Consider the following 22,268-nt stretch of genomic DNA (forward strand, 5'->3'; position numbering starts at 1 on the left):
TTCCAAATATGAGATCCGGAAGACTTAAATGGTGATTATATCTCTAGAACAGAGGTCTTAAAAGACTATTAAAAGTTCAAGAAATTGTTTTGAATAGTTTTCAAAGTCTAATTTATTAGCAATGTTATTATGACTATTGAAAACCCAGTTAATCCCTAATTTTACTTTGTTTTTCTTTTAGTTGGCCTTTTTTTCCTGATCACAAAAGGAAAATATGTGAAACAATAAAAAATAGTAATAAAATGAATACACATCTATTATAATACATTTTGAAAATGCAAGGAAAATAAAGAAAAAAAGAACAAAGAGCCATATCCCAAGAATCAAAGACAATATTGGTAATATTGGCAATGTTTCAGCATATCTTTCCCAGGTATATGTGTATATACAAATATACATCTATATACCTAAATATAAACTTATATATTAAGATAGTATAGTATATAAAATTTTATATCCTGCCTTTTCTCTTAGTATTTGACCATGAACATTTTCCCACTGAATAAAAGTCATTTCTAAAACATTACTAACATGAATGTCTGTGTTTAGTGGTTATTAAAATAATAAAGTTTAAAGACATTATGACAATAAAATTATCCCATATAATTTTTGTTCACTGGACTATGTAGGCTATTACTACATCAAGTAACTCTAATGCATGAAATTGCTCTAAATCAAAATTATTAAAAACATGTTTACAAGACACTTGTTAGAAAAACTTGAGTGCAAGGATGCTTGGGTGGCTTGTTGGTCAAGCGTCCGCTTTCAGCTCAGGTCACGATCTCAGGGGTTCCCTGCTCAGCGGGGAGTCTGCTTCTCCCTCTCCCTCTGCCTCTACCCACCCTGCTTGTGCGCTCTTTCTCTCTCTGTATCTCCGACAAATAAATAAAATGTTTTAAAAAAAAAGAAAAGAAAAACTTGAGTGCAGATAGCTAAAGTCATTGAGGAAAATGTGTATTCTCCCAAGAAATGAAAACTCACAGAGATACCACCTGCTACTATTAAACACAGAAAGATTCAAAATGATACTATTTTAACAGTAAATCTTCACAGGGTTCTGCAAAGTCATGAGGGAATAAACATTGGTACAAACATTTAGTGCCTGACATACCACTGTAGTTCAGTAAATACTGTGGAATGAACATATAGAAATCAATGAATCAACATGTCCAGACACCTGAATATGATTATGCCCTTAACTCATATTCTTTTTTTTCTTAAGTCATAATCTTAAGGGAAAATATAAAATATACACACTGAGGCACTCACTGCAGTTTTTTTAAAGGGGAAAAACTGGTGGTAACTAAATGTCCAAGACTGCTATAATTGTTAAGTAAATAACAAAGATATAAAGAGCTGTGGAGATAATTTTCAAATTAATTCAACAAGTACACTAAAATCACAGGGGTCTTGTTGAGAATTCTTAGTTTAAAATTGAAATATATAAAATATTGGTGTATTCATTCTCTTAAAATAAGATTTTATTTCATTCTTTTATTAGAGTAATGAATGCTAAAAATTGAGGAATATCACAGCATTAAGCAATATATATTCAGAATCCCACATGAATAAACTATTATTTTCCTTCCAAAATATATTATTGTAGTCAAGGTCGAAGCGTCACCCATCTGACTGCCTACACGACAGAAGATGGAGTCAGAGCTTCTTCTGGTGGTCATACCAGTGGTGAAAGAAAGGAGTACTGACTTTCTATTTTCTCTATATTGTGACTTAGATAACCTTGATGTTTCCTCTTACCTAATCTTAGCCTAGGCCCAGTATTAGAGAATTTGTTAAAAGTAACACACACAGACACACACACACACACACACACACACACACCACTCATAGTGGTGAACCTTTAAAAAACAACTCAAGTCACAATACCTTTCTGAGCGCTAATGGCTCACTTCCTTCTTCCACCACAATCAGTTGAGATCTTCCTTTTCTCTCATTGTCCCGAATGCCAATGGCAACCTGGCTTGCCTTCAGACGCTCGTATTTGTTGCACGAGGAACCACACCATTGGTAAATTTCCTAAAAGAAAGAGACAGATCTTTTGAGCCAGAAATATGTGGAGGACATTTAGCCCTGTTGTAATACTCACTGTGTGTATTAGGGAAAAAACAAAAAGATATAAAAAATAAAATGAAAGTTATCTATTGTTGCGGTACATATAATTTTACATGCATACACCTCGTTCTGTATCTGTTGCTTTCAGTTAGCATTATGAAGTAACCTTTTTTTTACACATGGAAAATATAATTATATATCTCACCATTCTTTGTGTGTATCCATTAATTACAATTTATGAAAGTATACTTGTATGTTTTACCTAAGTTTAAAATAATAATTTGACCATATTTCAGAAAGGTAGTAAAGAATCTGTCACAGTAATGTGCTCTTGATGATTATAAAAATTCATCTAATGCTTTTGGCAATTTAATGAATCTTATCAAAAGCCATAAAAAGAATTAAAACCTTTGACCCAGTGCTATCACTATCTGGAATTCATTTTAATAAGTTATTCATAAAGATTAGGGAGAAACCATATATACAAGGGATTTTATTGCTATATAATTATACTAGTCAGGCATTGGGAAGATGTTAAATGTTCTATAATAGGATAATAGTTATATATATTTATGATACAGAGAAAAAACAGATAATATCAAAGTTATACTTTAACATAGACATTTATGACAGTTCAATGTATTCTAAAATCAATAGATTATATTAGCTGCCATTTAGATTAAAATATTGTATATTTTAGACAATATCAGAAAATATAAATACAAATGTAAACTAATAATATAAAATATCATTTAATGTGGTTTTAATGAAAGAAAGAAAAATGTAATGGCACCTATGCTTGGCAGGGACATAGGAATGAGCGTTGTCATTTTCTATTTGGGTTGCATAAACTGATACAGTCTTTCTGAGGGAAATTTGGTTTCGTATCAAAAAATTGCATGTGCTTTTTTAGGATCAGGAAATTCAACTTCTGGGAATCTATCCTACGGAGGTATTCAAACATGGTTTACAAAAACAAAGAAAGAGAAGAGAAACCCCACAAATGTCTATCAGTAGGGGGATGGCTGTGTAAATGTTGTTATATGGAGATTTCAGACCGATCTTTAATGCCTAAAAACTGAGAAAAGTGTTTAAATACCAACGCAGAAAATCATTCAAGGTATACCCTCAAGAATAAAATAAAGTCACAGAATAATACAGTTCCATTTAAGTGGAAGCAGAAACAAAAGCTCTGTTTCTGCGTTTGCAAAGAAAGAGTTTTAAAGATACACAGTTTCAACAGATGGAGAGAGGCACATATACGCAGGAAGAAAACCTTCAATTTTTATCTAAGTATAGTTTTTTTTCTCTCTTTTTTAGATGTCACAGGTATTAAGTGCCTGCGATGAGGCAGATGTTGGGGATAGACAGAAGAATAAGAGAAAGCTGGCAAGGACAGATTGACGTATAGACAACCAATGCTAATAATGTATTTGTACTACACTTGCTTTCAAAATTGTTCCACACGGAGTTTGTGCACAGTCCATTTTGGAGAAGTGATTAACACAGTGGGTAAGTGTGAAGGAGACAGACCTGGCTGCAACTTACCAGCTATACACCCTTGTGTTTGCAGTATTTAAAAGAGCATGTCATGTCTGTCAAATAAATAAATAAATAAATCTTTTTTAAAAAAACAAAATAAAATAAAAGAGCACATTAATTAACAAGAGCAAGATAAAAGAGCATCCAGCATCCACAGAAGCCGCAGAATCCACAGAAAAGAGAATGGCTCTTTGCTCTGAAGCTAAAATATTTCCAGTCCAGAGTCATTTCTTTATTCACAAATGTTTACTGATTGCCTAAAATGGGCTCTCTTCCCAGCCCTGGACACCCAATTTTGAATTATACAGGCCTGGGGGAGACTCTCTGACCCCTTACCCCATCCCTAGGTTCCTGATGCAATTATTCCATATTCCTACTTAAGAATAAAATACACATTTTAGGGGCGCCTAGGTGGCTCAGTGGGTTAAAGCCTCTGCTTTCGGCTCAGATCATGATCCTAGGGTCCTGGGATCAAGCTCCGCATCGGGCTCTCTGCCCGATGGGAGCCTGCTTTCCTTCTTCTCTCTCTGCCTGCCTCTCTGCCTACTTGTGATCTCTGTGTGACAAATAAATTAAAACAAACAAACAAAAAAAAAAAAATACAAAAAATATACATTTTAGAAATTTGAGTCTTTATAAGAAGAAAAATGAAAAAGACTATGCCTTGCAACTCCTTTCACTCTAGACTCTGAACCAGTCTATTCGGTGAAGGGGTAATATCTTTTCTGTTTTTAAAAGAATGGTGCACAGCTGTTGTTTCCTCTCTAATTTCTTTTCTACATCTGGGCATCCGAAGAGGAGACTCACATTTGGAATCCATTTGAATACTATGCCCAGGTCAGCAATTCCAAAGAGTGAAAACAAATGGTGCCGAACGATTCATCCATGCCTATCACTGTGCATTAAAACCAGGTGGTGGTGTTGGGCGCCTGGGTGGCTCATCTGGTTAAGCAACTGCCTTCAGCTCAGGTCATGATCCTGGAGTCTCAGGGTAATGCACACCAGGAATTCTGCTTCTGCCTCTGACCCTCACCCCCTCCAATCTCTCTCTCTCAAATAAACAAACAGATAAATAAATAAAATCTTTAAAAAATAATAAAATCAGGTGGTGGCATTGGAAGGTGATTTAAAAAAAAAAAAAAAAAAACAGGAACCTGAGCACTTGCAAAGGATCTGCAACATCTAATGACCCAGTGCGGCCAAGCGTGCTTCTCTGCTCAGTACCCCTAGGCTCTTGGCTTAGGTTTCTTTCCCATCTTATCCCATGAGATTCTGCCCATGATTCTTTTCTCAGTGGGTCTGAGAAAGCAAACTTCTAATATCTATGTTATAGTGAAATACAGGAAGTGGATCTGAAGATTAGATCTCTAGATTTCTCAGACTTACTCGTAACTTACATGACTGATTTGCTGTGCATGTATCTAACTGTCCAACAGATGTCTGTGTTCTCCCTAACCTAGTTGTGTAAGTGACTTCTCATTGACTTCAAAGAGATTATATAAAATCACACTTAAATTTTATTAGCTTCTGTTAAGCATTATGCTAGCTTGGTAAAATGTGTTTAGAAGAGAATTGCAGATAATAATTTGATGAACATAATTATTATTTACTGTAGAATTTTACAGTAGTCCATGGATCCCCAAATATTTTCTGTGACATGACCTTGGGTTGGGAGTTTTTATGTGCAGTATCAGTTCACAGATAAATTTAGTTATAGAAAATATTCCTCACCATTACAGATGGACCTCAGTTTCTACTTTAAAAATGGCAAAAAGAAGAAAGCTGGAGATACCCCAACCCATGATTTCAAGATATACTACTAAGCTACAGTAATCAAAATGGATGAGGTGCAGTAGTAGACACATAGAACAGAACAGAGAGCCCAGAAACAAACTCATGCTTATATAGTCAATTAGTCTATGACAAAAGGGGCAAGAATATGCACTGGGGAAAACATAGTCTCTTCAACGTGTTAGGAAAACTGGACCACTGCATGCAAAAGAGTAGAACTGGACGACTTTCTTACACCATACACAAAGCTGAACTCAAAAAAGATTAGAGACCTAAATATAAGACCTGAAACCATTATATTCCTAAAGGAAATCACAGGGGGGAACCTCTAGGACATCAGCCTTAGCAATACTTTTTTTGATATGTCTCTTCAGGCAAGGGGGAGAACAACTGGGACCACATCAGACTAAATAGCTTCTGCGCATGAAGAAAACTAGCAACAAAATGAAAAGACAAATACATGATTTCACTTAAATTTATCTAAATCTTAAAAAAAAGAAAAAATCCAGAACTACACAAATACCAGAATTACAATCAGAAATACAGAGAACAAATTAGTGGTTGTCAGAGGGGAGAGGCGTGGGTGAAATAGGTGAAGGAAATTAAGAGGTACAAAACAAACGTCCAGGTATAACTAAGTCACAGGAATGAAAAGTACAACATAGGGAATATACTCATTAACATTGTAATAATGTTGTATGGCGACGAGGGTAACCACACCTATCGTGGTGAGCACTGTATAATATACGGAGCTGTCAAATCACTATGCTGTACACCTGAAACTAATATAACATTGTATGTCAACTACACTTCAATAAAAAATTTTTCTAAATAGCAAAAAACACATCTAGGAAATGCTCATAAAAATAATTAAACTGTTGGAAGTAAAATTTTCCTTTTTAACTCAAAGATGACCCAGTCACTAAAAAAGGTGTTAAAGAAAGTTTCTTATTGGGGCTTGCCTGGGTGGCTCAGTGGGTTAAGCCTCTGCCTTCGGCTCAGGTCATGATCTCAGGGTCCTAGGATTGAGCCCCACATCGGGCTCTCTGCTCAGCCGGGAGCCTGCTTCCTCCTCTCTCTCTGCCTGCTTCTCTGCCTACTTGTGATCTCTGTCTGTCAAATAAATAAAATAAAGTATTTAAAAAGAAAATTTTTTATTGGGCATGAAAATGAATGCTTTGTGCTATGCTTACTCTTTTATTATTTTCAGTTAATTTTGTGCTATTCTTTCTATAAAACTGACATATTATCTTATTTCCTAGACTTAATTTTCAGTGGTGAATTCAGATAAGAAATACAATAAAAAATGGACTTTAATTATAAATTGCCCACAGCCAGAATTGTTTAAAGAGTAATATTAATTTAAAAAAACCCTCTTTTTTTAAGGCTACTTAAGTTTTTCTGCAAATACATTTCATTCAATCATGGCAGCAACACATTAAAACGTGCTTTGGATTTTAAATAGAAAATCTGTTTAGATTTTAAACAGAATTTAAGCAATTCATTAAATTTGAGCAATTTAAATTCTATCATGGATGTATGATGCAGTTAGGACATCTCATTTTAACAAAGCTCTACTGTGCTAAATAAATGTGTATAGTACTATTAATAAGCTGCACTACCAACACTTACTCTATTCAGAGGTAGCTGGGTAAGACCATTTCTTCGCTCTGTGCACAAGGAAACTCTGTGCTCAATTGGCCCTGTGCTTGAAAAACCCTCCCATAATTCAACTTACCCTGTTTTTTGGAGGGAGTGAGCTAAAAAAAACCAAGAACGCTACACAGAGCTAAAAAAATACCCGAATTGGTGTAAGAGGTGATGCATACTATTACAACAACAAGAAAAAAAGTAAAATTTAAAACAATAAAACATAAATTGTTTTACTTATGATACTTTGATGGAATTTAGATAAAAATTCTTCGGTAAAGCTGATTTAAGCAGTTGAGACCCTGAAAATGATAAAACAAACATGGTTTACACTCTAAGATTCTAAAGAATTTAACAATTCCACACTAAATGTTATACTTCTTTGGGGGAAGGGACATAAAGCCCCCTGTCAATATGGAAGGATTGATTCAATTCAGAATGAAATGCACTTAAATTTTGGCCAAAATTTGCTGATGTACAAATTGCCCAAGAACAACCTGTAGTTGAAGTTTGTCCAATTCTAATTAACGCTGAATACACAAACTAGTAAAGGAAAACAAAATCACTCTGGTAACTGGAAAAGTAAATGAGGGAGTAAAGACAACTGTTAGGGGCAATTTGTTTGGACCACCAATAAGGGAGTGAGTGGTATTTATGGAAACAACCATATTGGGGACAGACTAGAGGTTTCTAAAACTTCCTTTAAACTACATGGTCAGAGTTAACAAGTAAAACATCAAAGTGCAGCCAAACCTCATTTGGGGGCAGGAAATAAGAGGAGAAATAAAACAATGCTCGACGATGCCCTTGAAGGGAAGCAAGATTTCAGAAGCTGAGTTTAAAGGAACAGTCAGAACAGCCCATGTGATGTTGACTCATAACATGTGCAAAGAATTCAGCATAAACTTGTTACTCTTTTGTCCTTTGCTCAGTTATTTATTCTAAATACATCTACAGTTTTATGAAAGGAGAAGGGAAGCCAGACCTCTTGCTCTCCCTTGCCTCTACTGGTTTTATTTTTACTGTGCTTACTTTTCCCTTAGATGGAGTTAACAAAATATAAAAGCTCATTCAGATATCCTCTTTGCCTGAGGCTCTCTAAGCATAACTTAAACACCATGAATGACTTGTGAGATACCTCTAGGAATCTACCTTTTCCTATTTTTAAACTTTAAACCATGACTTTTTTGGGGGGTTGTTAGATGAACAAGTGTTTATTTACATCCTATCTTGTTCAAAGCCAAGGCAACTCAACATCATTCCATGATGCATATATGTATTTTTTTAAAATAAAAAGATTTTTTAAATTAAATTCTTAGAGACTTTCATTTTATTTTATTTTATTTTTTAGGAGAAAATATTTGTGCCTTTGACTTAGGCAATTCTTTTTTTTTTAATTTTTTAAATTTATTTTCAGTGTAACAGTATTCATTGTTTTTGCACCACACCCAGTGCTCCATGCAATCTGTGCCCCCTCCAATACCCACCACCTGGTTCCCCCAACCTCCCACTCCCCACCCCTTCAAAACCCTCAGATTGTTTTTCAGAGTCCATAGGCATATATGTAGTTTTCAAAACACCTCTGACTGAAGAATGGGAGATGAATGGAGTGGTTATGCATGGCCACTAAGGGCTTGGTGAACGGAAAGGAAGAGATTGCTTGTGAACTAGGGCAGAGCAGTGGCTATGGAAAAAAGAAGAACCAAAGGATAGCTAGAAGGTTAAAGCCTACAGGATTGGTCAACAACGCCCTTTGAGTGTAAACTGGAGGACAAGGAGAGAGCGCCATGACTTGGACCCCTCTAGCTTGGCTGCTGATAGTTGCGTCACTTACTGAGACAAGATGACAGCTTTTGGAGCATTGTTTTTGTAGTGATAAGGAGAGTTGGTGAAATTATGTTCTCTATACTCTTCCGAGTATTTGGCGAATCAAAGAAGTTTTACAGTCACACTTCATCAAAAATAACTTCTGGCAGCCACACAAATTGGTGACTTAACTATTTTTAACTGATCTGGTTTTTTCAGACATGTAATTAATCCTGAATTTTCCAGCACCTTTAGACATTTCCCATATTGAAATGGTTCTCAATGTTAACTGTACAATAAAATGACCCGAGGTAGGGCCTAAAAAAGACTTACCCAAAGTCCCATCCCTAAACTTTAAAATCAGAATCTTTAGGGGTCATATTACACAGTATTTTAAAAACCTCTCCCTAATGATTCTAATGTGAGCTTGTAAGAATGAAAACATAAATTCTAATACCTTGGGAGCAGTCTTTCCTCGTATCCTCATCTATTCTCTAATTGTAATGTGTGCGTCTCCATTCCAGTCCTTCCTTCTACCTCATCATACTCCAAACTGTGTATGTGTCTGTGGCTCTCACCATTTGACGGCACCTGCCAGTCAATGACTATCTGGTTTCCATCTTTATACTGTAGCACCCAGCACACACCAACTGCACAGTAAATACCATTCATCCCTACTTCTGTTGAAGGGTAAATTTTAGAGATTTAACACTAGATTTATTTTTCCCATTATCTTTTCTTATTGCCTCAAGGCTTTCTACTTATAAAACTAGTGGAATGGATTACTTTCAGATAATGACAAATTTACCCAGAACAAAGAAGACTGTGCTCATTTTTTGTTGTTGTTGTTGTTCTCAAATGAACATTTTAAAGTCATAGTGGAGACAAAAGTCCAAAAGCCAACACAGGTCTAACTTAAAAGAACCTTAATTTTGTGAGAGTAATGTTTTCTGAGGGAAGGAGTTGAGGATGCAGCAATTTACAGAAAATTGGTTTTGCATATCAGGAACCAGAGTCTTGGCCTTAGCGGTTAACACCATGAAATAGTATGAGACTGGTTGGTCAGGTCCAAGAAGAGAAGAGTATGGGGATTACAAGAGAACTAGGAAACTTGATCAGATGCAGTGGAATCTCTGACAAGAGCTCAGTACATTCCCCTCCAGCCCATTTGTGATATATTCATCCATGACCTTGAACATTAGAGTAGAAACAACTGCAGGCAGTGTCCACGCAATCAGACCAATGAGCACTGGTACAATGTGGGTACAGTATCCCCACAACAGCATGTGGTATGGGAAAAATAAGGCAGAATTCCAGAGGGGCTACTATAATGGCTGACGGAACCAGAAAGGGTAAGATAACAAAAGACCAAAGTAAGGCCATAGATATTTTCCAGGAACAATCTTGGGAGAGAGGCCAAAGTTCAAAGCCCAGAGCTCAAGAATGAATGAAATGGCAAAGTCTCAATGAATGTTAGAGATGAATGAGGGCTAAACACTGCAAACCAGACTCACTTCCATTCTCAACCCGGTCCCCCATCCCCAGGCCATAATATCACACATACACACCCTCTATACCTGGGGGATAGAAAAGGGGATGGGTGGATAGGTCTGATTTGCTTTCATGAGAAACAAGGTTCACCTTATAGGACATGACTACTTTATTTTTAACGCTTCTATGGAAATAAAAGCTTGACACTGAAAAAATAAAATGAAATAAAAATAAAAAAGAAAAAGAAGCTTAACTATGAACTCAGGTTGAGCTAAAGGTGAAAAAAAGAAAATTATATCTCTATCCACATGACTGCATGAGACTGTACATTTGTTGAGTGACTGTAAGTTCTGGGATTTCTAATAAGGACAAAGTGAGTGAGTGAGATTGACAAATAAAAGGACAGGAAATGTGGAAAATGGCAAGACAAGTCTGCAAGTTGACAAGAAATAGGAGATAAAAGCTTGTTTAATTCTCCAGGGGTGTGAGGTGGGACAGGGGAAAGAGGGAGGAAGAGGCCAAGAAATACATCATAAAAAGAGCAATATTGGAGTTGAATATTTAAGGATGAGATATCAGACACTTACCAGAAAAGTGATGCAGAGCAAGAGTAGATCTTAGGCAAAGGAAACAATGTGTGCAAAGCAAAAGCATGGTGACTTGAGGGAAAGTGTCATGTGCAAGGACAATGAGATAGTATCACAGAGATAAAGAGCATGGGAAGGATTCAGGAGACACTCAAGAGGTAGAAGAGAGTAGGCCCAGTGAGCAATTGAATGTAAAGCCTCTGGGAGAAGTCATCTCGATGACTTCAAGATTTGCAGTTTGAGGTCTGAAAGATGGGTAGCTCCATTCAACAAGGTCAGAACAATAAGAGAAGAAACCATTTTGGAATGAGAGGGTAAAGTTAATGAGTTCCATTTTTAGACTTGTTGAGTTTGAGGTTCTTGTGATATACACAAGAAATATCTGGGAGGTAGTCTGAAATGCTGACATAGATCTCAGGTAAGAGTTCTGAGTGAGACTATAAAATTGAGATTTACCAGTGGATGAATAGTTGAAGCTTTGGGTGAGGGCAAGTTTGCTCAGGAAGAATGTACAAAGAGACAATGATCAAAAGTGAAATCCTTAAAAACAAACAAACAATCAAACTTGAGGGGGTGGGCAGACCATGTAAAGAAAAATGAGAAAGAATGGCTTGAAAGGAAGGAAAAGCAGGAAGCCAGGGGCAGGAGGGAGTGAGGCTGAAATAAAAGGGAGTAATCAACAGTGTCAGTTGGAGTAGATAAGGAACAAAGTGTCCCCTGGCTTTAGCAGAAGCCATTTCTCCAATAGGATGAACATTTCAAAGAAATGGTGGGAGTGAAAGTCAGAAAAAGAGGGCTGTGGACCAAATGGTAAATGCAGAAGTGCAGACTGCTGTTTCAGAGCAGCAGGAGGGAACAATGAAAGAGGGGGCAATAGGTTATAAAGAGCAAGGCGAGTGGGGCAAGGCTGCATAACTGACCAAACAAGTTAACAAGGAAATGGAACATGCCCTGTAACAGCACAATTAGTAACTCACCACAGAAATTCCTCCTCCTGTGAAATCCAACTCTCCCCTAGTGGTTGGCTCTGACACATATTTCTAAAAGAGTTAGTTCCAGATCCCAACTTTGAAATTATGGATTCTTTCCATTATCATCCACATTCTGTAGTAACTGATGGTTTTGTTGTAATATATTTAGATATGATTTTGTTAGCCATTTCTACAACTACTTCAACCACCTCATAGCCTTAAAAATAGTGGGAAAATGATGATTGATAAATTCACCAACATTAAAATTCACAGTTCAAAGATTCAGTAAATTCCAAATTGCTAAGATTTCCAAAGATTCAGCAAATTCCAAATTGCTAAGATCTAGCCATGTCCCATATTATTTTCTGAGAATATACTAAATATAAGATAGCTTATCCAAATCATCCTCTACAATGTTGATGAATTCTTAACATTCAAAGTGATTAAATAGGGAATTTTATAATCTCATGCTTTTGATCGAGGTGTTTACATGGTCATATCAGGAAATATTTACTGTAGTCTCAAATCCTATAATAGCATATGTTCCAAAGGTATATGGCATATCATATTAACAACAGTGATTGCTGATCAAAAAAGTTGACTTCCTCAAATCAAATCAAAATATAGGATTTGGTTATGTATGTATATATATATATATATATATATATATATATATGTCAAAACTCTTAGTTTTGGCCAGCTGGCTCTAGATGGATGAGAACTTTAGAGGTCCAACCTACTTTTTTCATACCTGGATAATAAAACAAACTTGAAGAAATTACACTGGCTTCTTTTTGTACTGTCTAATGCAGAAGGTAATTATGAAATCATGAACTCATTAAGATTTTATGGTAGAGAAAATTTTGGTCCCATGTCCTTCTTTGTTTACCGTGACATACCCCAAAAATACAGTCTCCGAGGTAATTGCAAGATCTTATCGCCATTCAGAAATCATTAACATCATACCAACTGGTTAAAGATTAGTAACATAAAAAGAGATCATGCAAATAAATGAGAGTATATGTAGTACTGCTTGATTCCTACCAGGGTATCTCTCTGGGGTATGGTGCTTCAACAACATAAGAGATAATATATTATCTCTGAAACAGAATCATTCAAAATGTCTCTAATCAGGCATGAAAGCAGGAGACAACTTGAAAGTCATTAAAGGTAATTAATTCTATAAAATAAAGATAATTTACTATTAAACAGATAATTTCCTTGAATCTCATAATAGAGGCTCTGTCCTCATAATAGAGGCTCTGTCTGAGCCTGTACTTATGGGCCATACTCCCATAGCAGACATTACCCATGGGAAGACAGAATATGTCACTGGAACTACCATTTGCCTGCCACAGCACCCAACTATCTAACCCATGTGGAAGCTTCATACTTGCTCAACAAAATAATAAATGATTTCATTAACATTACAACTTTGAGAAGATTCTAAACTAGATTAGACATAATTCTGAATTGAGCAGATTCGGAAACTGTTGCAAGATACTCTGCTGTCGAACCATACCATCGTATATCCCACCAAGTTAGCTTAGAGTAGTGAAAAGAATGTAAATTAAGAACAGAAAACCCCAGGTTACCACTCAGCCTGCATTAATGTAAGTGACTTACTCCCACCCTCTACGGCTTTTTGTCTCTTGTGGAAACCATGATGACAACTTTCATTTCCAGATGTGACTCTGTGTCAGGGGAGACTGAATCATAGTCAGCCAAGGTTAGAAGTACCATCAGAAATCAGAGTCAAGATGAAAACAATAAATGAGGAAGTCAAGGCTTCGGAGCAGTTAATGACTCACTCAAGGTTAAAGATTAGATAGTTAGAAAGATGAACTGGAAGCCATTCGTGGTAATTAAAAAGATGATTGCATGTGTGAAGCAATTACATTACACATGAAAGTTATTTTAACAAAGAAATAAGTTCACGTAATGACAGTGAAGAATTACATGACCAATTGAAAGGGTCTCTTCTGTTTAGGGGCCCCAGAGATCATCTAATCAAATAGCCAATTTTTATAGGTTGATTAAGCTCAGCTTGGATGAAAACTGAGGTCTCTTTTTTCTATGAAAAAAAGCTATCTTATATGTCAAAACACTTCCTAAATTATCAAGGGACAAAGAGCTATAAAAATGTTAGGAGAAGCCAGTTAGGAGAATGGATTACCGCTTAAAGTTGAAAAGGGCTCTTCCAAGAAATTCACAGTGAGGTTCAGGGCAGTGGTACTGCCGTTTGGGGTGCAGATGCGTAAGTGTGACACTGAGAAATATACTTTGGATGTTATTAATATGATGATGGCAACTGTGCACACAAGCTGGTGTGATCCAAGATAGTCACATTATACACCAGCAGTAATAAAACTACAGGTATATCCTAACTGAGAGAAACCCATTAAGTTTATAGCTTGGGTCCATTTTCCAAAAGATTGCACCTTGCACACTTAATCTCTGTGTTATCGCTAAGTTAATCTCTAAGTTAATATTGCCTTAACAGAACCTTGACTGTGTGGCTCCATTTTCAAAATCCTTAGTGTCCCTTCTCCATGCAGGTGGCATAAACTCTTTTGGCTTTTTCTGATGTTTCCCCCCAAATACTGTCCACGAAGAGACCGTAAAATAAAATGCTCAGGTGGGAATCAGATATCCTCAGGGTTGGATCCTGGCTTCACCGTTCACTGGCTCTGCACCGGGAGGAAACTCCACAGCCCACGCAAGCTTCAGGCTAACTGAAGCAGCGCAGGTCAGAGCAGGTCTCTGTACAATGCTGAGCACAGAAAAGTTTGTGATGATGAGGAGGATGTTGATGTATATGGCTTAATGAGAAGGGGATCATAAATGCTCAGGGCTCTCCTGCCTTCTCTGCTTTGCCCATGGGTTTGCAATGGTATGCCTTTTATTCTTTTTACAAAGTTTAAAAGGTCCAACTTAATCCCACCTTCTAGAGCCTAGCACAAGACCTTGCAATACTTCTTTTCAAGAAAATAATATTTCGGGGTACCTGGGTGGCTCAGTTGGTTAAGCGTCTGCCTTCAGCTCACATCGTGATCTCAGGGTCCTGGGATGGAGCCCTGTATCCAGCTCCCTGCTCAGCAGGGAGTCTGCTTCTCCGTCTGCCCCTCCCCCTTATACTCTTTCCCTCTCTTTTTCAAAATAAATAAATAAAATCTTTAAAAAATAATTATTAATAAGTATACCTGAACTTAGAGGGGCCTCTTATCCTGAAAAAATAAAAACCTAAGTCAGATAATGCCCATCCCATTAAGATGATACTTGATATTCATACTTGTCTTTTAATATTCTAAAATAGTTAAAAAGTATGAAATAGTATGGTGTAGTATATGTGTGATCTATATCCCAAAATATCCCCTAAAATCTCAGGCAGGCTGTTTAGACTCACTATCTCCATCTGAAATCCTAGAAACTTTGCTTTCTGGGGGAATTAATTTGCCCCTGAAAAAATGTTTTCCCACACCCAATTAAGGACAAAAATAATCAGCGGAAGCTCTGTTGAGACAGAAGGGTAGATATATTAAAAATGATTCAATGTGTGTTCTATGGTAGGAAGAACTAAATCACTACTCCATTCTAAACCTATCAAAGAGAATAAAAACTTTGAAGTCTCATTTTGTATGATTTAAGTACTTGCCAATTCATCACATGATATGATTGCCTCTCACATAAACATGACCTCTTCCCCATGTGTAGAAAATGGGATTATCTTCCCCAGCACATACGTCTGATTTGATCTGAAGACAAGTCGTTCTCCTTTAGACGTCTGCCTGTGTATGTAACACTTACTGTGCCAAGGTCAATGATGAAGCAGTCGCCCTTGTTGAAACTGTCCCAACTAAGGGGAACTTCCGTAGCCCTGACCACTCTCCGACCCTTCACATGCAGGAGCCTCTTAGCGGTCAAGTCATTTGTGAGAACATGATTCAGTCCAGATGCCACGCCTCCAGCCTGGTCAGTTGGGGGTTAGACAGAAAACAAAGCAAAAACAGATGAGGTTTCTAACTAGATACAAAAACATATAAAACCACAGATGTACATGCCTAAACTGCCTGTCAGGCCAAGACAAAAGAGCCACCTAATGGCATGTGAAACATTAAGTATGCAGAAGAGAATACCTTGGAAAATCAACACTTTTTTTTTTCTTTTAAGGCCTTTTGCCCTTCCTGTTTTAATCATTCAATTTAACATCGAAAGTATTTACTAAGAACCGTCAGTGGATAAAACCTGTGACATAAATGAAAAGAAGCAGTAGCTCATGTTCTTTGGGAACGAATGATTCTAAAACCAGTTAAGTGAGAGGCAGACAAGATTTCTAGGAAAAAGAAGACAGGAGAGTAGAGGAGAGTCAGAGTTAACAAGAGCAAGTGAGGAGAGAACTAGCCACACCCAAAATTCTCATGTCCCACACAGTGTTAGGACACGGAAGTGGAGTTGAGTCCTGGCCAGGGATGGGTGGATACCATTTATGATCTTTGTTTTAACATTATAAAAATTGTTTTTCCTTATTTCTCTCTGTCTCTTCTTTCTTTCTCTCCCTTTCTCTTTTTTTCTTTCTATGCCAGGCCCGAGTATTCATACCTTAAATTTGGTTGCATATCCGAAAACAAAACAAAACAAAACAAAACAAAACAAAACTATATGCAATTTAAAAAATACTAAGGAAAATAATGAACCATATCAAGTACATCTTCCTGTCTTCTTTGAAACCAGCTTTTACTTTTTCACTTTTTCCTTTAATTAAATGTTAGAAATTATAATCTTTATTTATTTCCACAATTAATTATGAGGTAACATGCATAATAAAGATGCAGTGTTAGCAAATCACTTTTATTGCTCAAAAGCCTCCTATATTAATATGGTAAGAAAATTAGCAGTATAAGAAACCTATAAAATGATTAAGCATATGACTCTTCCTTTTAGCCCAGGTTACGGTCTTAGGGTCATGAAACTGAGCCCCAAATTGGGCTCCATGCTCAGTGTGGGGTCTGCTTGTCCCTCTCCCTCTGCTCCTCTCCCTGTGCATGCTCTCTCTCTCAAACAAATAAAATATTCTTAAAAAGTTTATTCATAAATGTACATAATCCAAAGAAAGACATTAAGCTGCCTATGTAATCATTAGCACTTGTTTGAAATTTCCACTGACTTTATTTTTTTTTTAAGTTATTTACTTATTTGTCAGAGAGAGAGCACACAAGCAATGGGAGTGGTAGGCAGAGGGAGAAGCAGGCTCCCCACTGAGCAAGAAGCCCAATGCAGAAATCGATCCCAGGACCCTGGCATCACGACCAGAGTTGAAGGCAGACACTTAACCAGCTCAGCCACTCAGATGTCCCGAAATTTCCACTGACTTTAAATTACCACCATTCTCCAGGAAAAGACCTTCATAAATAGAAAGGTTTTATTACTATAAGCTAACAGCTGACTTCAGGACAATTGTAACCACAAATTTTATGAAATATATAATAATTTCTCAGTCCATAATTTTATCAAGGTTGCCATAAATAAACAAAGTATTATACAATAAAAATAAACACAAGTTTTTATCCACATATTACTGTTTTTGGCCATTTCACTTTTTAAAAAAATAAGTACCTTGTGATCTGATAAACAGTGTAAGAACATTGTGATCTGAAAAAAGTTACAAAATATAAAACAGACTGATGATACTTGTATAACATTTAAGCTACTGCCATATAGTGATATATATATCACAGAGTGATATATTTAACATTTAACAGTTTTTTTTTTTAATTTTATTTATTTGACAGACAGAGATCACAAGTAGGCAGAGAGGCAGGCAGAGAGAGACCGGGAAGCAGGCTCCCTGCAGAGCAGAGAACTCGATGAGGGGCTCGATCCCAGGACCCTGGGATCATGATCTGAGCCGAAGGCAGAGGCTTTAACCCACTGAGCCACCCAGGTGCCTCTTTAACAGTATTTTAAAAATTAATTTTGTCTTAATAAAATTTGATGTAAAAAGGCAAAAAGAAAAACTGTAAGTTTCATATATGTTGGTATTTCATAATAAGTATTTCTGGAATAGTGTTTGAATTAACCCTAGAAACCCCAAGTCTCTTTCTACCTTCTCACAGCAGAATGAAAGCAAAGTGGATGATCCTTTAAATTATTGACACTATTAACACAGTTTTGCTGGCTGATGGATGTTTGACAGTTGCTATTTACAATCATGGCTGAGAGCCAGGTCTTACTGAGCTGGGGAAAGAGATTTAATATAAGGAAGTAGTGGTAAGGGACACCTGGGTGGCTCAGTTGGTTAAGTGTCTGCCTTTGGCTCAGGTCATTACCTCAGGGTCCTGGGATAGAACCCCAAGTGGGACTCCCTGCTCCATGGGAAGCCTGCTTCTTCCTCTCCCTCTGCCTGCCGTTCCCCCTGCTTGTGTGCTCCTACTCTCTCTCTCTCTCTGACAAGTAAATAAATAAGATCTTTAAAAAGAAAAAGAGAAAAAAAAAGGAAGTAGTGGTAAATATTACTCCTCTAGAACTCCCCCAGCCTAAAAAGCCTCATAAAAAGAAACCTCGGGTCAATTGAAAGACATGAGAAGATGGTCTTAATGTTGCCTCGCTGAATCTTTACCTTAAACATGGCAACCTAATATGGCTGTTGCTGTCTTGGTAATGGTAGGCTTTGTCAAATTGTGTCATCCCAAACAGACACGATACCCTGTTTCATAGAGTAATCTTAAATAAAACAATTCACCTTGATATTTGAGACATTTATTTATACTGAGAGTGTCATAGTATAGTGATTACCAGTTTAGGCACTGAAGTTAGGTGGTCACCCAGTCACATACCCACTATTAGACCTTGTTAAGTTACATAATTTCTCAAAGCTTTTGTTCACTTATCTTAATAGGGTGACAATGATAGAAACTGCACCACCGGTGTTATTTAGATGAAATGAGATAATATACATGAAGTGCTTAGCACATTCTTGTAAGTATGAAATTAAGTACAACATAATAGTTTTGGCCATTCTGGGGTAGCTGGGTAGCTTAGTTGGTTAAGCATCTGACTCTTGATTTCAGCTCAGGTCATGATCTCAGGGTCATGAGATTGAGCCTGGTGTCAGGCTCTGAGCTCAACATGGAGTTTGGTTGAGATTCTCTCTCTCCCTCTGTCTCTGCCCCTCCCCCCAGTTGTATTCTCTCTCTCTCTCTCTACTTCTCTCTCAAAATTAATAAATAATATCTTTAAATAAATAGTCTTTGCTATTCTGGGTGGCAATTTATCTTTGCTTCCACATTTCTTATCAAGTATTTTGCAACTGCACACATTGTCATCTGCTCAATGTCACTAATGATAAAACAGTGAGCAGATTTTTTGCTGATAAATTTGACCTTCATTTGCACATATCCTCTTACAAAAAAATGCTGATTTTTAAATGATTTTGATCTTGATAATTAGAAGATAATTACTTTATAACTGTAAAATTGCTTTTTCATGTTCACTTTTAAATATATATCTGGAAGTTTGATTTCAGAGGTCCTGCTGATAGCCAGAAGGAATAATAATATCACAAGTTCCTACTGACTGTATATGCACTATATACGTATTTTATTATTTAATTTGATCCTTAATCCTTATAACACCTATATGAGGAACCTGTTGTTATATCCATTATATGTTTGAGGAAACTAAGGACAAAAAGCTTACATACTTGCCTGAGGTAAACAAGTCATATGGAACAGAAATGGGTTCATAACCGGGATGATGTCCTATTACATGCTTTCAGTAACTATAAGACCCAGCTTATTCAAAATGTTGTTTCATTGGCATAAAGGAAGTTTGAGAATCATTTGACATAAACTGTAGGAACTCACATGAATTAAATAAAATGAGAAGTAACACATTATTTCCTATTTAAGGTTGTTTATAACCTAGAGTGAAAAAAAATCACTTCAAGAGAGAAGGGGATTTATGAGTGTTTATCCTCATCTCAACAGACATCACAAAATATCCACTAAGGCTCTGATTAGGCAAAAGTATAAATAAACCCTACCATTGTAGTAGATAAATTTAATATATATTCAGAATTCTAGTTTAGCTCTGAGGTCTTAGGTCTTCAGTAAGCTAACAGGCTCAAAGGGTAAGGTGGTGGAGTCTGCAGAAGACCCGTTGGAGCATGTCTGGTTTTGAAAAGGATTGCTACCGAAAAGTTTGTCGAGGGAGGTATTTCTCACACGGTAACTGAACATTCTTGGAGGCAGGGGAGATCATGAAGGGTGGCCAGTCCACAAGGGTCATAGACCCATAAAGCGTCTATTACCATAGAAGGTAGTATATTTCGTTGAAGGTTGCCTTCAAAGAAGGGAGCTACTTACCTTGTTTTCATTTCTTTTTCTCCCAGAAGGAAAGCCAGTTAATGATTAGTGTTTCAGGCCAAAACACATAAATTGTGTGCATGTGTGTATAGCAGTGTAGGTATATTTGACTTGGTGAGGCTGAACCACACATATATTTAACTCAATGGTTCGCTTCATTTGCATCATTTCCAAGATCAAACCACACGATTTGGAAGATATGTGTATAGTCTTTTCTAGTAACTGGAATTATAATTGTTACAAATATTGCATCACGATATTCTAGAACAATTGAGATTCCCAAGTCTTGGGTCATCTGCAGCAACTTCAGAGGTTCTCTAGAATGGCATTAACAAAAATTGCGAATCCCCAAGTTGCCAATATTTAATTATTGAAAGAATTCCACAAAATTTTAAAGGGCTTTCTTGTGACAACATTACTGAAAGCTCTTAACTTTATTAAAAATTATCCTATTAAATGAAATCAATCCAGAACGTTTCACATATTACATCCATGTTCCATAAACACATATTGAGCACCTACTATGTATCCAGCAGGTTCTGGTATCATCAGTATACAAAACAGACTGAAACAAAAACAAACAAAAAACCTGGTCCTCAATGAACTTTCCTTCTCTGAAGACGTGAGGTGTGGATGGATAGGAAGAAAAAGGGCGTCATAATGGAAATAGTTCAAATGCAATACCTTGTATTTCAGACCTCCTTTGAAATAGCCAACAAAGTCAGTAGATTCATAGCCTTGAAGTTCTCTACTCTGCACTGGCTTGCCACCCAAATAGTCATCCATCTGAACAGCAAAGATGGCAGCCGCTGTGCTTTCATCCTGAGTACACTCCTTTCCTGAAACAGCAAAAGACAGCACTTCATTTATCAAGCAAGGAAAACGACTAAGGCAGAATTTTTGATATGAAAAGCTCTGAAATTTTCTTTGAATTTCTTGAATTATATATACATCAACACAATAGATCGTTTCAGCAGAACAATCTTTCGACAGAAATGTTGTAATATAAAATATTATTTTGTTAATAGTTATAAGAATTGTTTTGTTCTTATTTTTCAATTCTTTCTTTTAAGATTATTTATTTATTTATTTGACAGACGGAGATCACAAGTAGGCAGAGAGGCGGGCAGAGAGAGAGAAGAGGAAGCAGGCTCCCCGCTGAGCAGAGAGCCTGATGTGGGGCTCGATCCCAGGACCCTGGGATCATGACCTGAGCTGAAGGCAGAGGCTTTAACCCACTGAGCCACCCAGGTGTCCTTGCTTTTCAATTCTTTTAAAAAACTGTTTAAAAGAAGCACTGCTGGGGGCGCCGGGGTGGTGCAGTGGGTTAAGCATCCGACTCTTGGTTTCAGCTCGGGTCATGATTTCAGGGTCATGGGATGGAACCCCATGTTGGGCTCCATATTCCATGCAGAGTCTGCTTGGGACCATCCCTCTCCCTCCTTCTATCTCTCTCTAAAATAAATAAATAAATAAATCTTTTTAAAAAACCCACACACACACAACACTGATGTCTGTATATGTTCAAGAAGATATAGCACTATAGTCTAGTAGGATGCAGATTCATTTGCTAATAAGAGCAGACTATGAGAATGTTTTTCAATTATTTTAGCCTTTATTAGCAACAGTCTGCTAATATGTTAATATTTGTAAGGAATATGAACATCACAGGCCACAGATAAATAGCTTTAGAAAAGCAAGTGGTTTTTAGAATGGGAAAATGAATATCACTTGACCTTATCCCTATTTTTAAGTCTTAGTGCCCTCACTTCATTAGCTTATTGGGTGTAAGATTACATTCTCTAAGTGGAAAGGGAGGGTAAGAGAAAGATGCTAACATCCGTTGAATGTGAATGTAGGTATTATTAACCCAAGAATTTAACACACAGCACACATTTAATTTTCACAATTCTAGTATAAATCCAATCGAGGCAACCTCACTTAGGTAAAAAAAAGCAATCCTCCAGAACTGGCATCTTCCACATACATAGGGA

At 36.8% G+C, this 22,268-nt stretch overlaps 1 protein-coding gene across 1 annotated transcript in view; it reads right to left on the reverse strand.

Annotated features, from left to right (window-relative positions):
• Positions 1-22,268, reverse strand: part of SCIN (scinderin) — a 74,714-nt gene that overhangs the window by 46,751 nt on the left and 5,695 nt on the right. The window contains exons 2-4 of the mRNA XM_032874104.1: positions 20,959-21,113; positions 15,719-15,880; positions 1,888-2,037 (exon numbers count right to left, since the gene is read on the reverse strand). Of these exons, the coding sequence (XP_032729995.1) occupies positions 1,888-2,037; positions 15,719-15,880; positions 20,959-21,113 (467 nt within the window). The remainder of the gene's footprint in view (positions 1-1,887; positions 2,038-15,718; positions 15,881-20,958; positions 21,114-22,268) is intronic.

This window comes from Lontra canadensis, unplaced genomic scaffold, assembly GCF_010015895.1.
Source record: "Lontra canadensis isolate GAN:19392208 unplaced genomic scaffold, GSC_riverotter_1.0 scaffold2, whole genome shotgun sequence".
In the NCBI taxonomy this organism is placed as follows: domain Eukaryota; kingdom Metazoa; phylum Chordata; class Mammalia; order Carnivora; family Mustelidae; genus Lontra; species Lontra canadensis.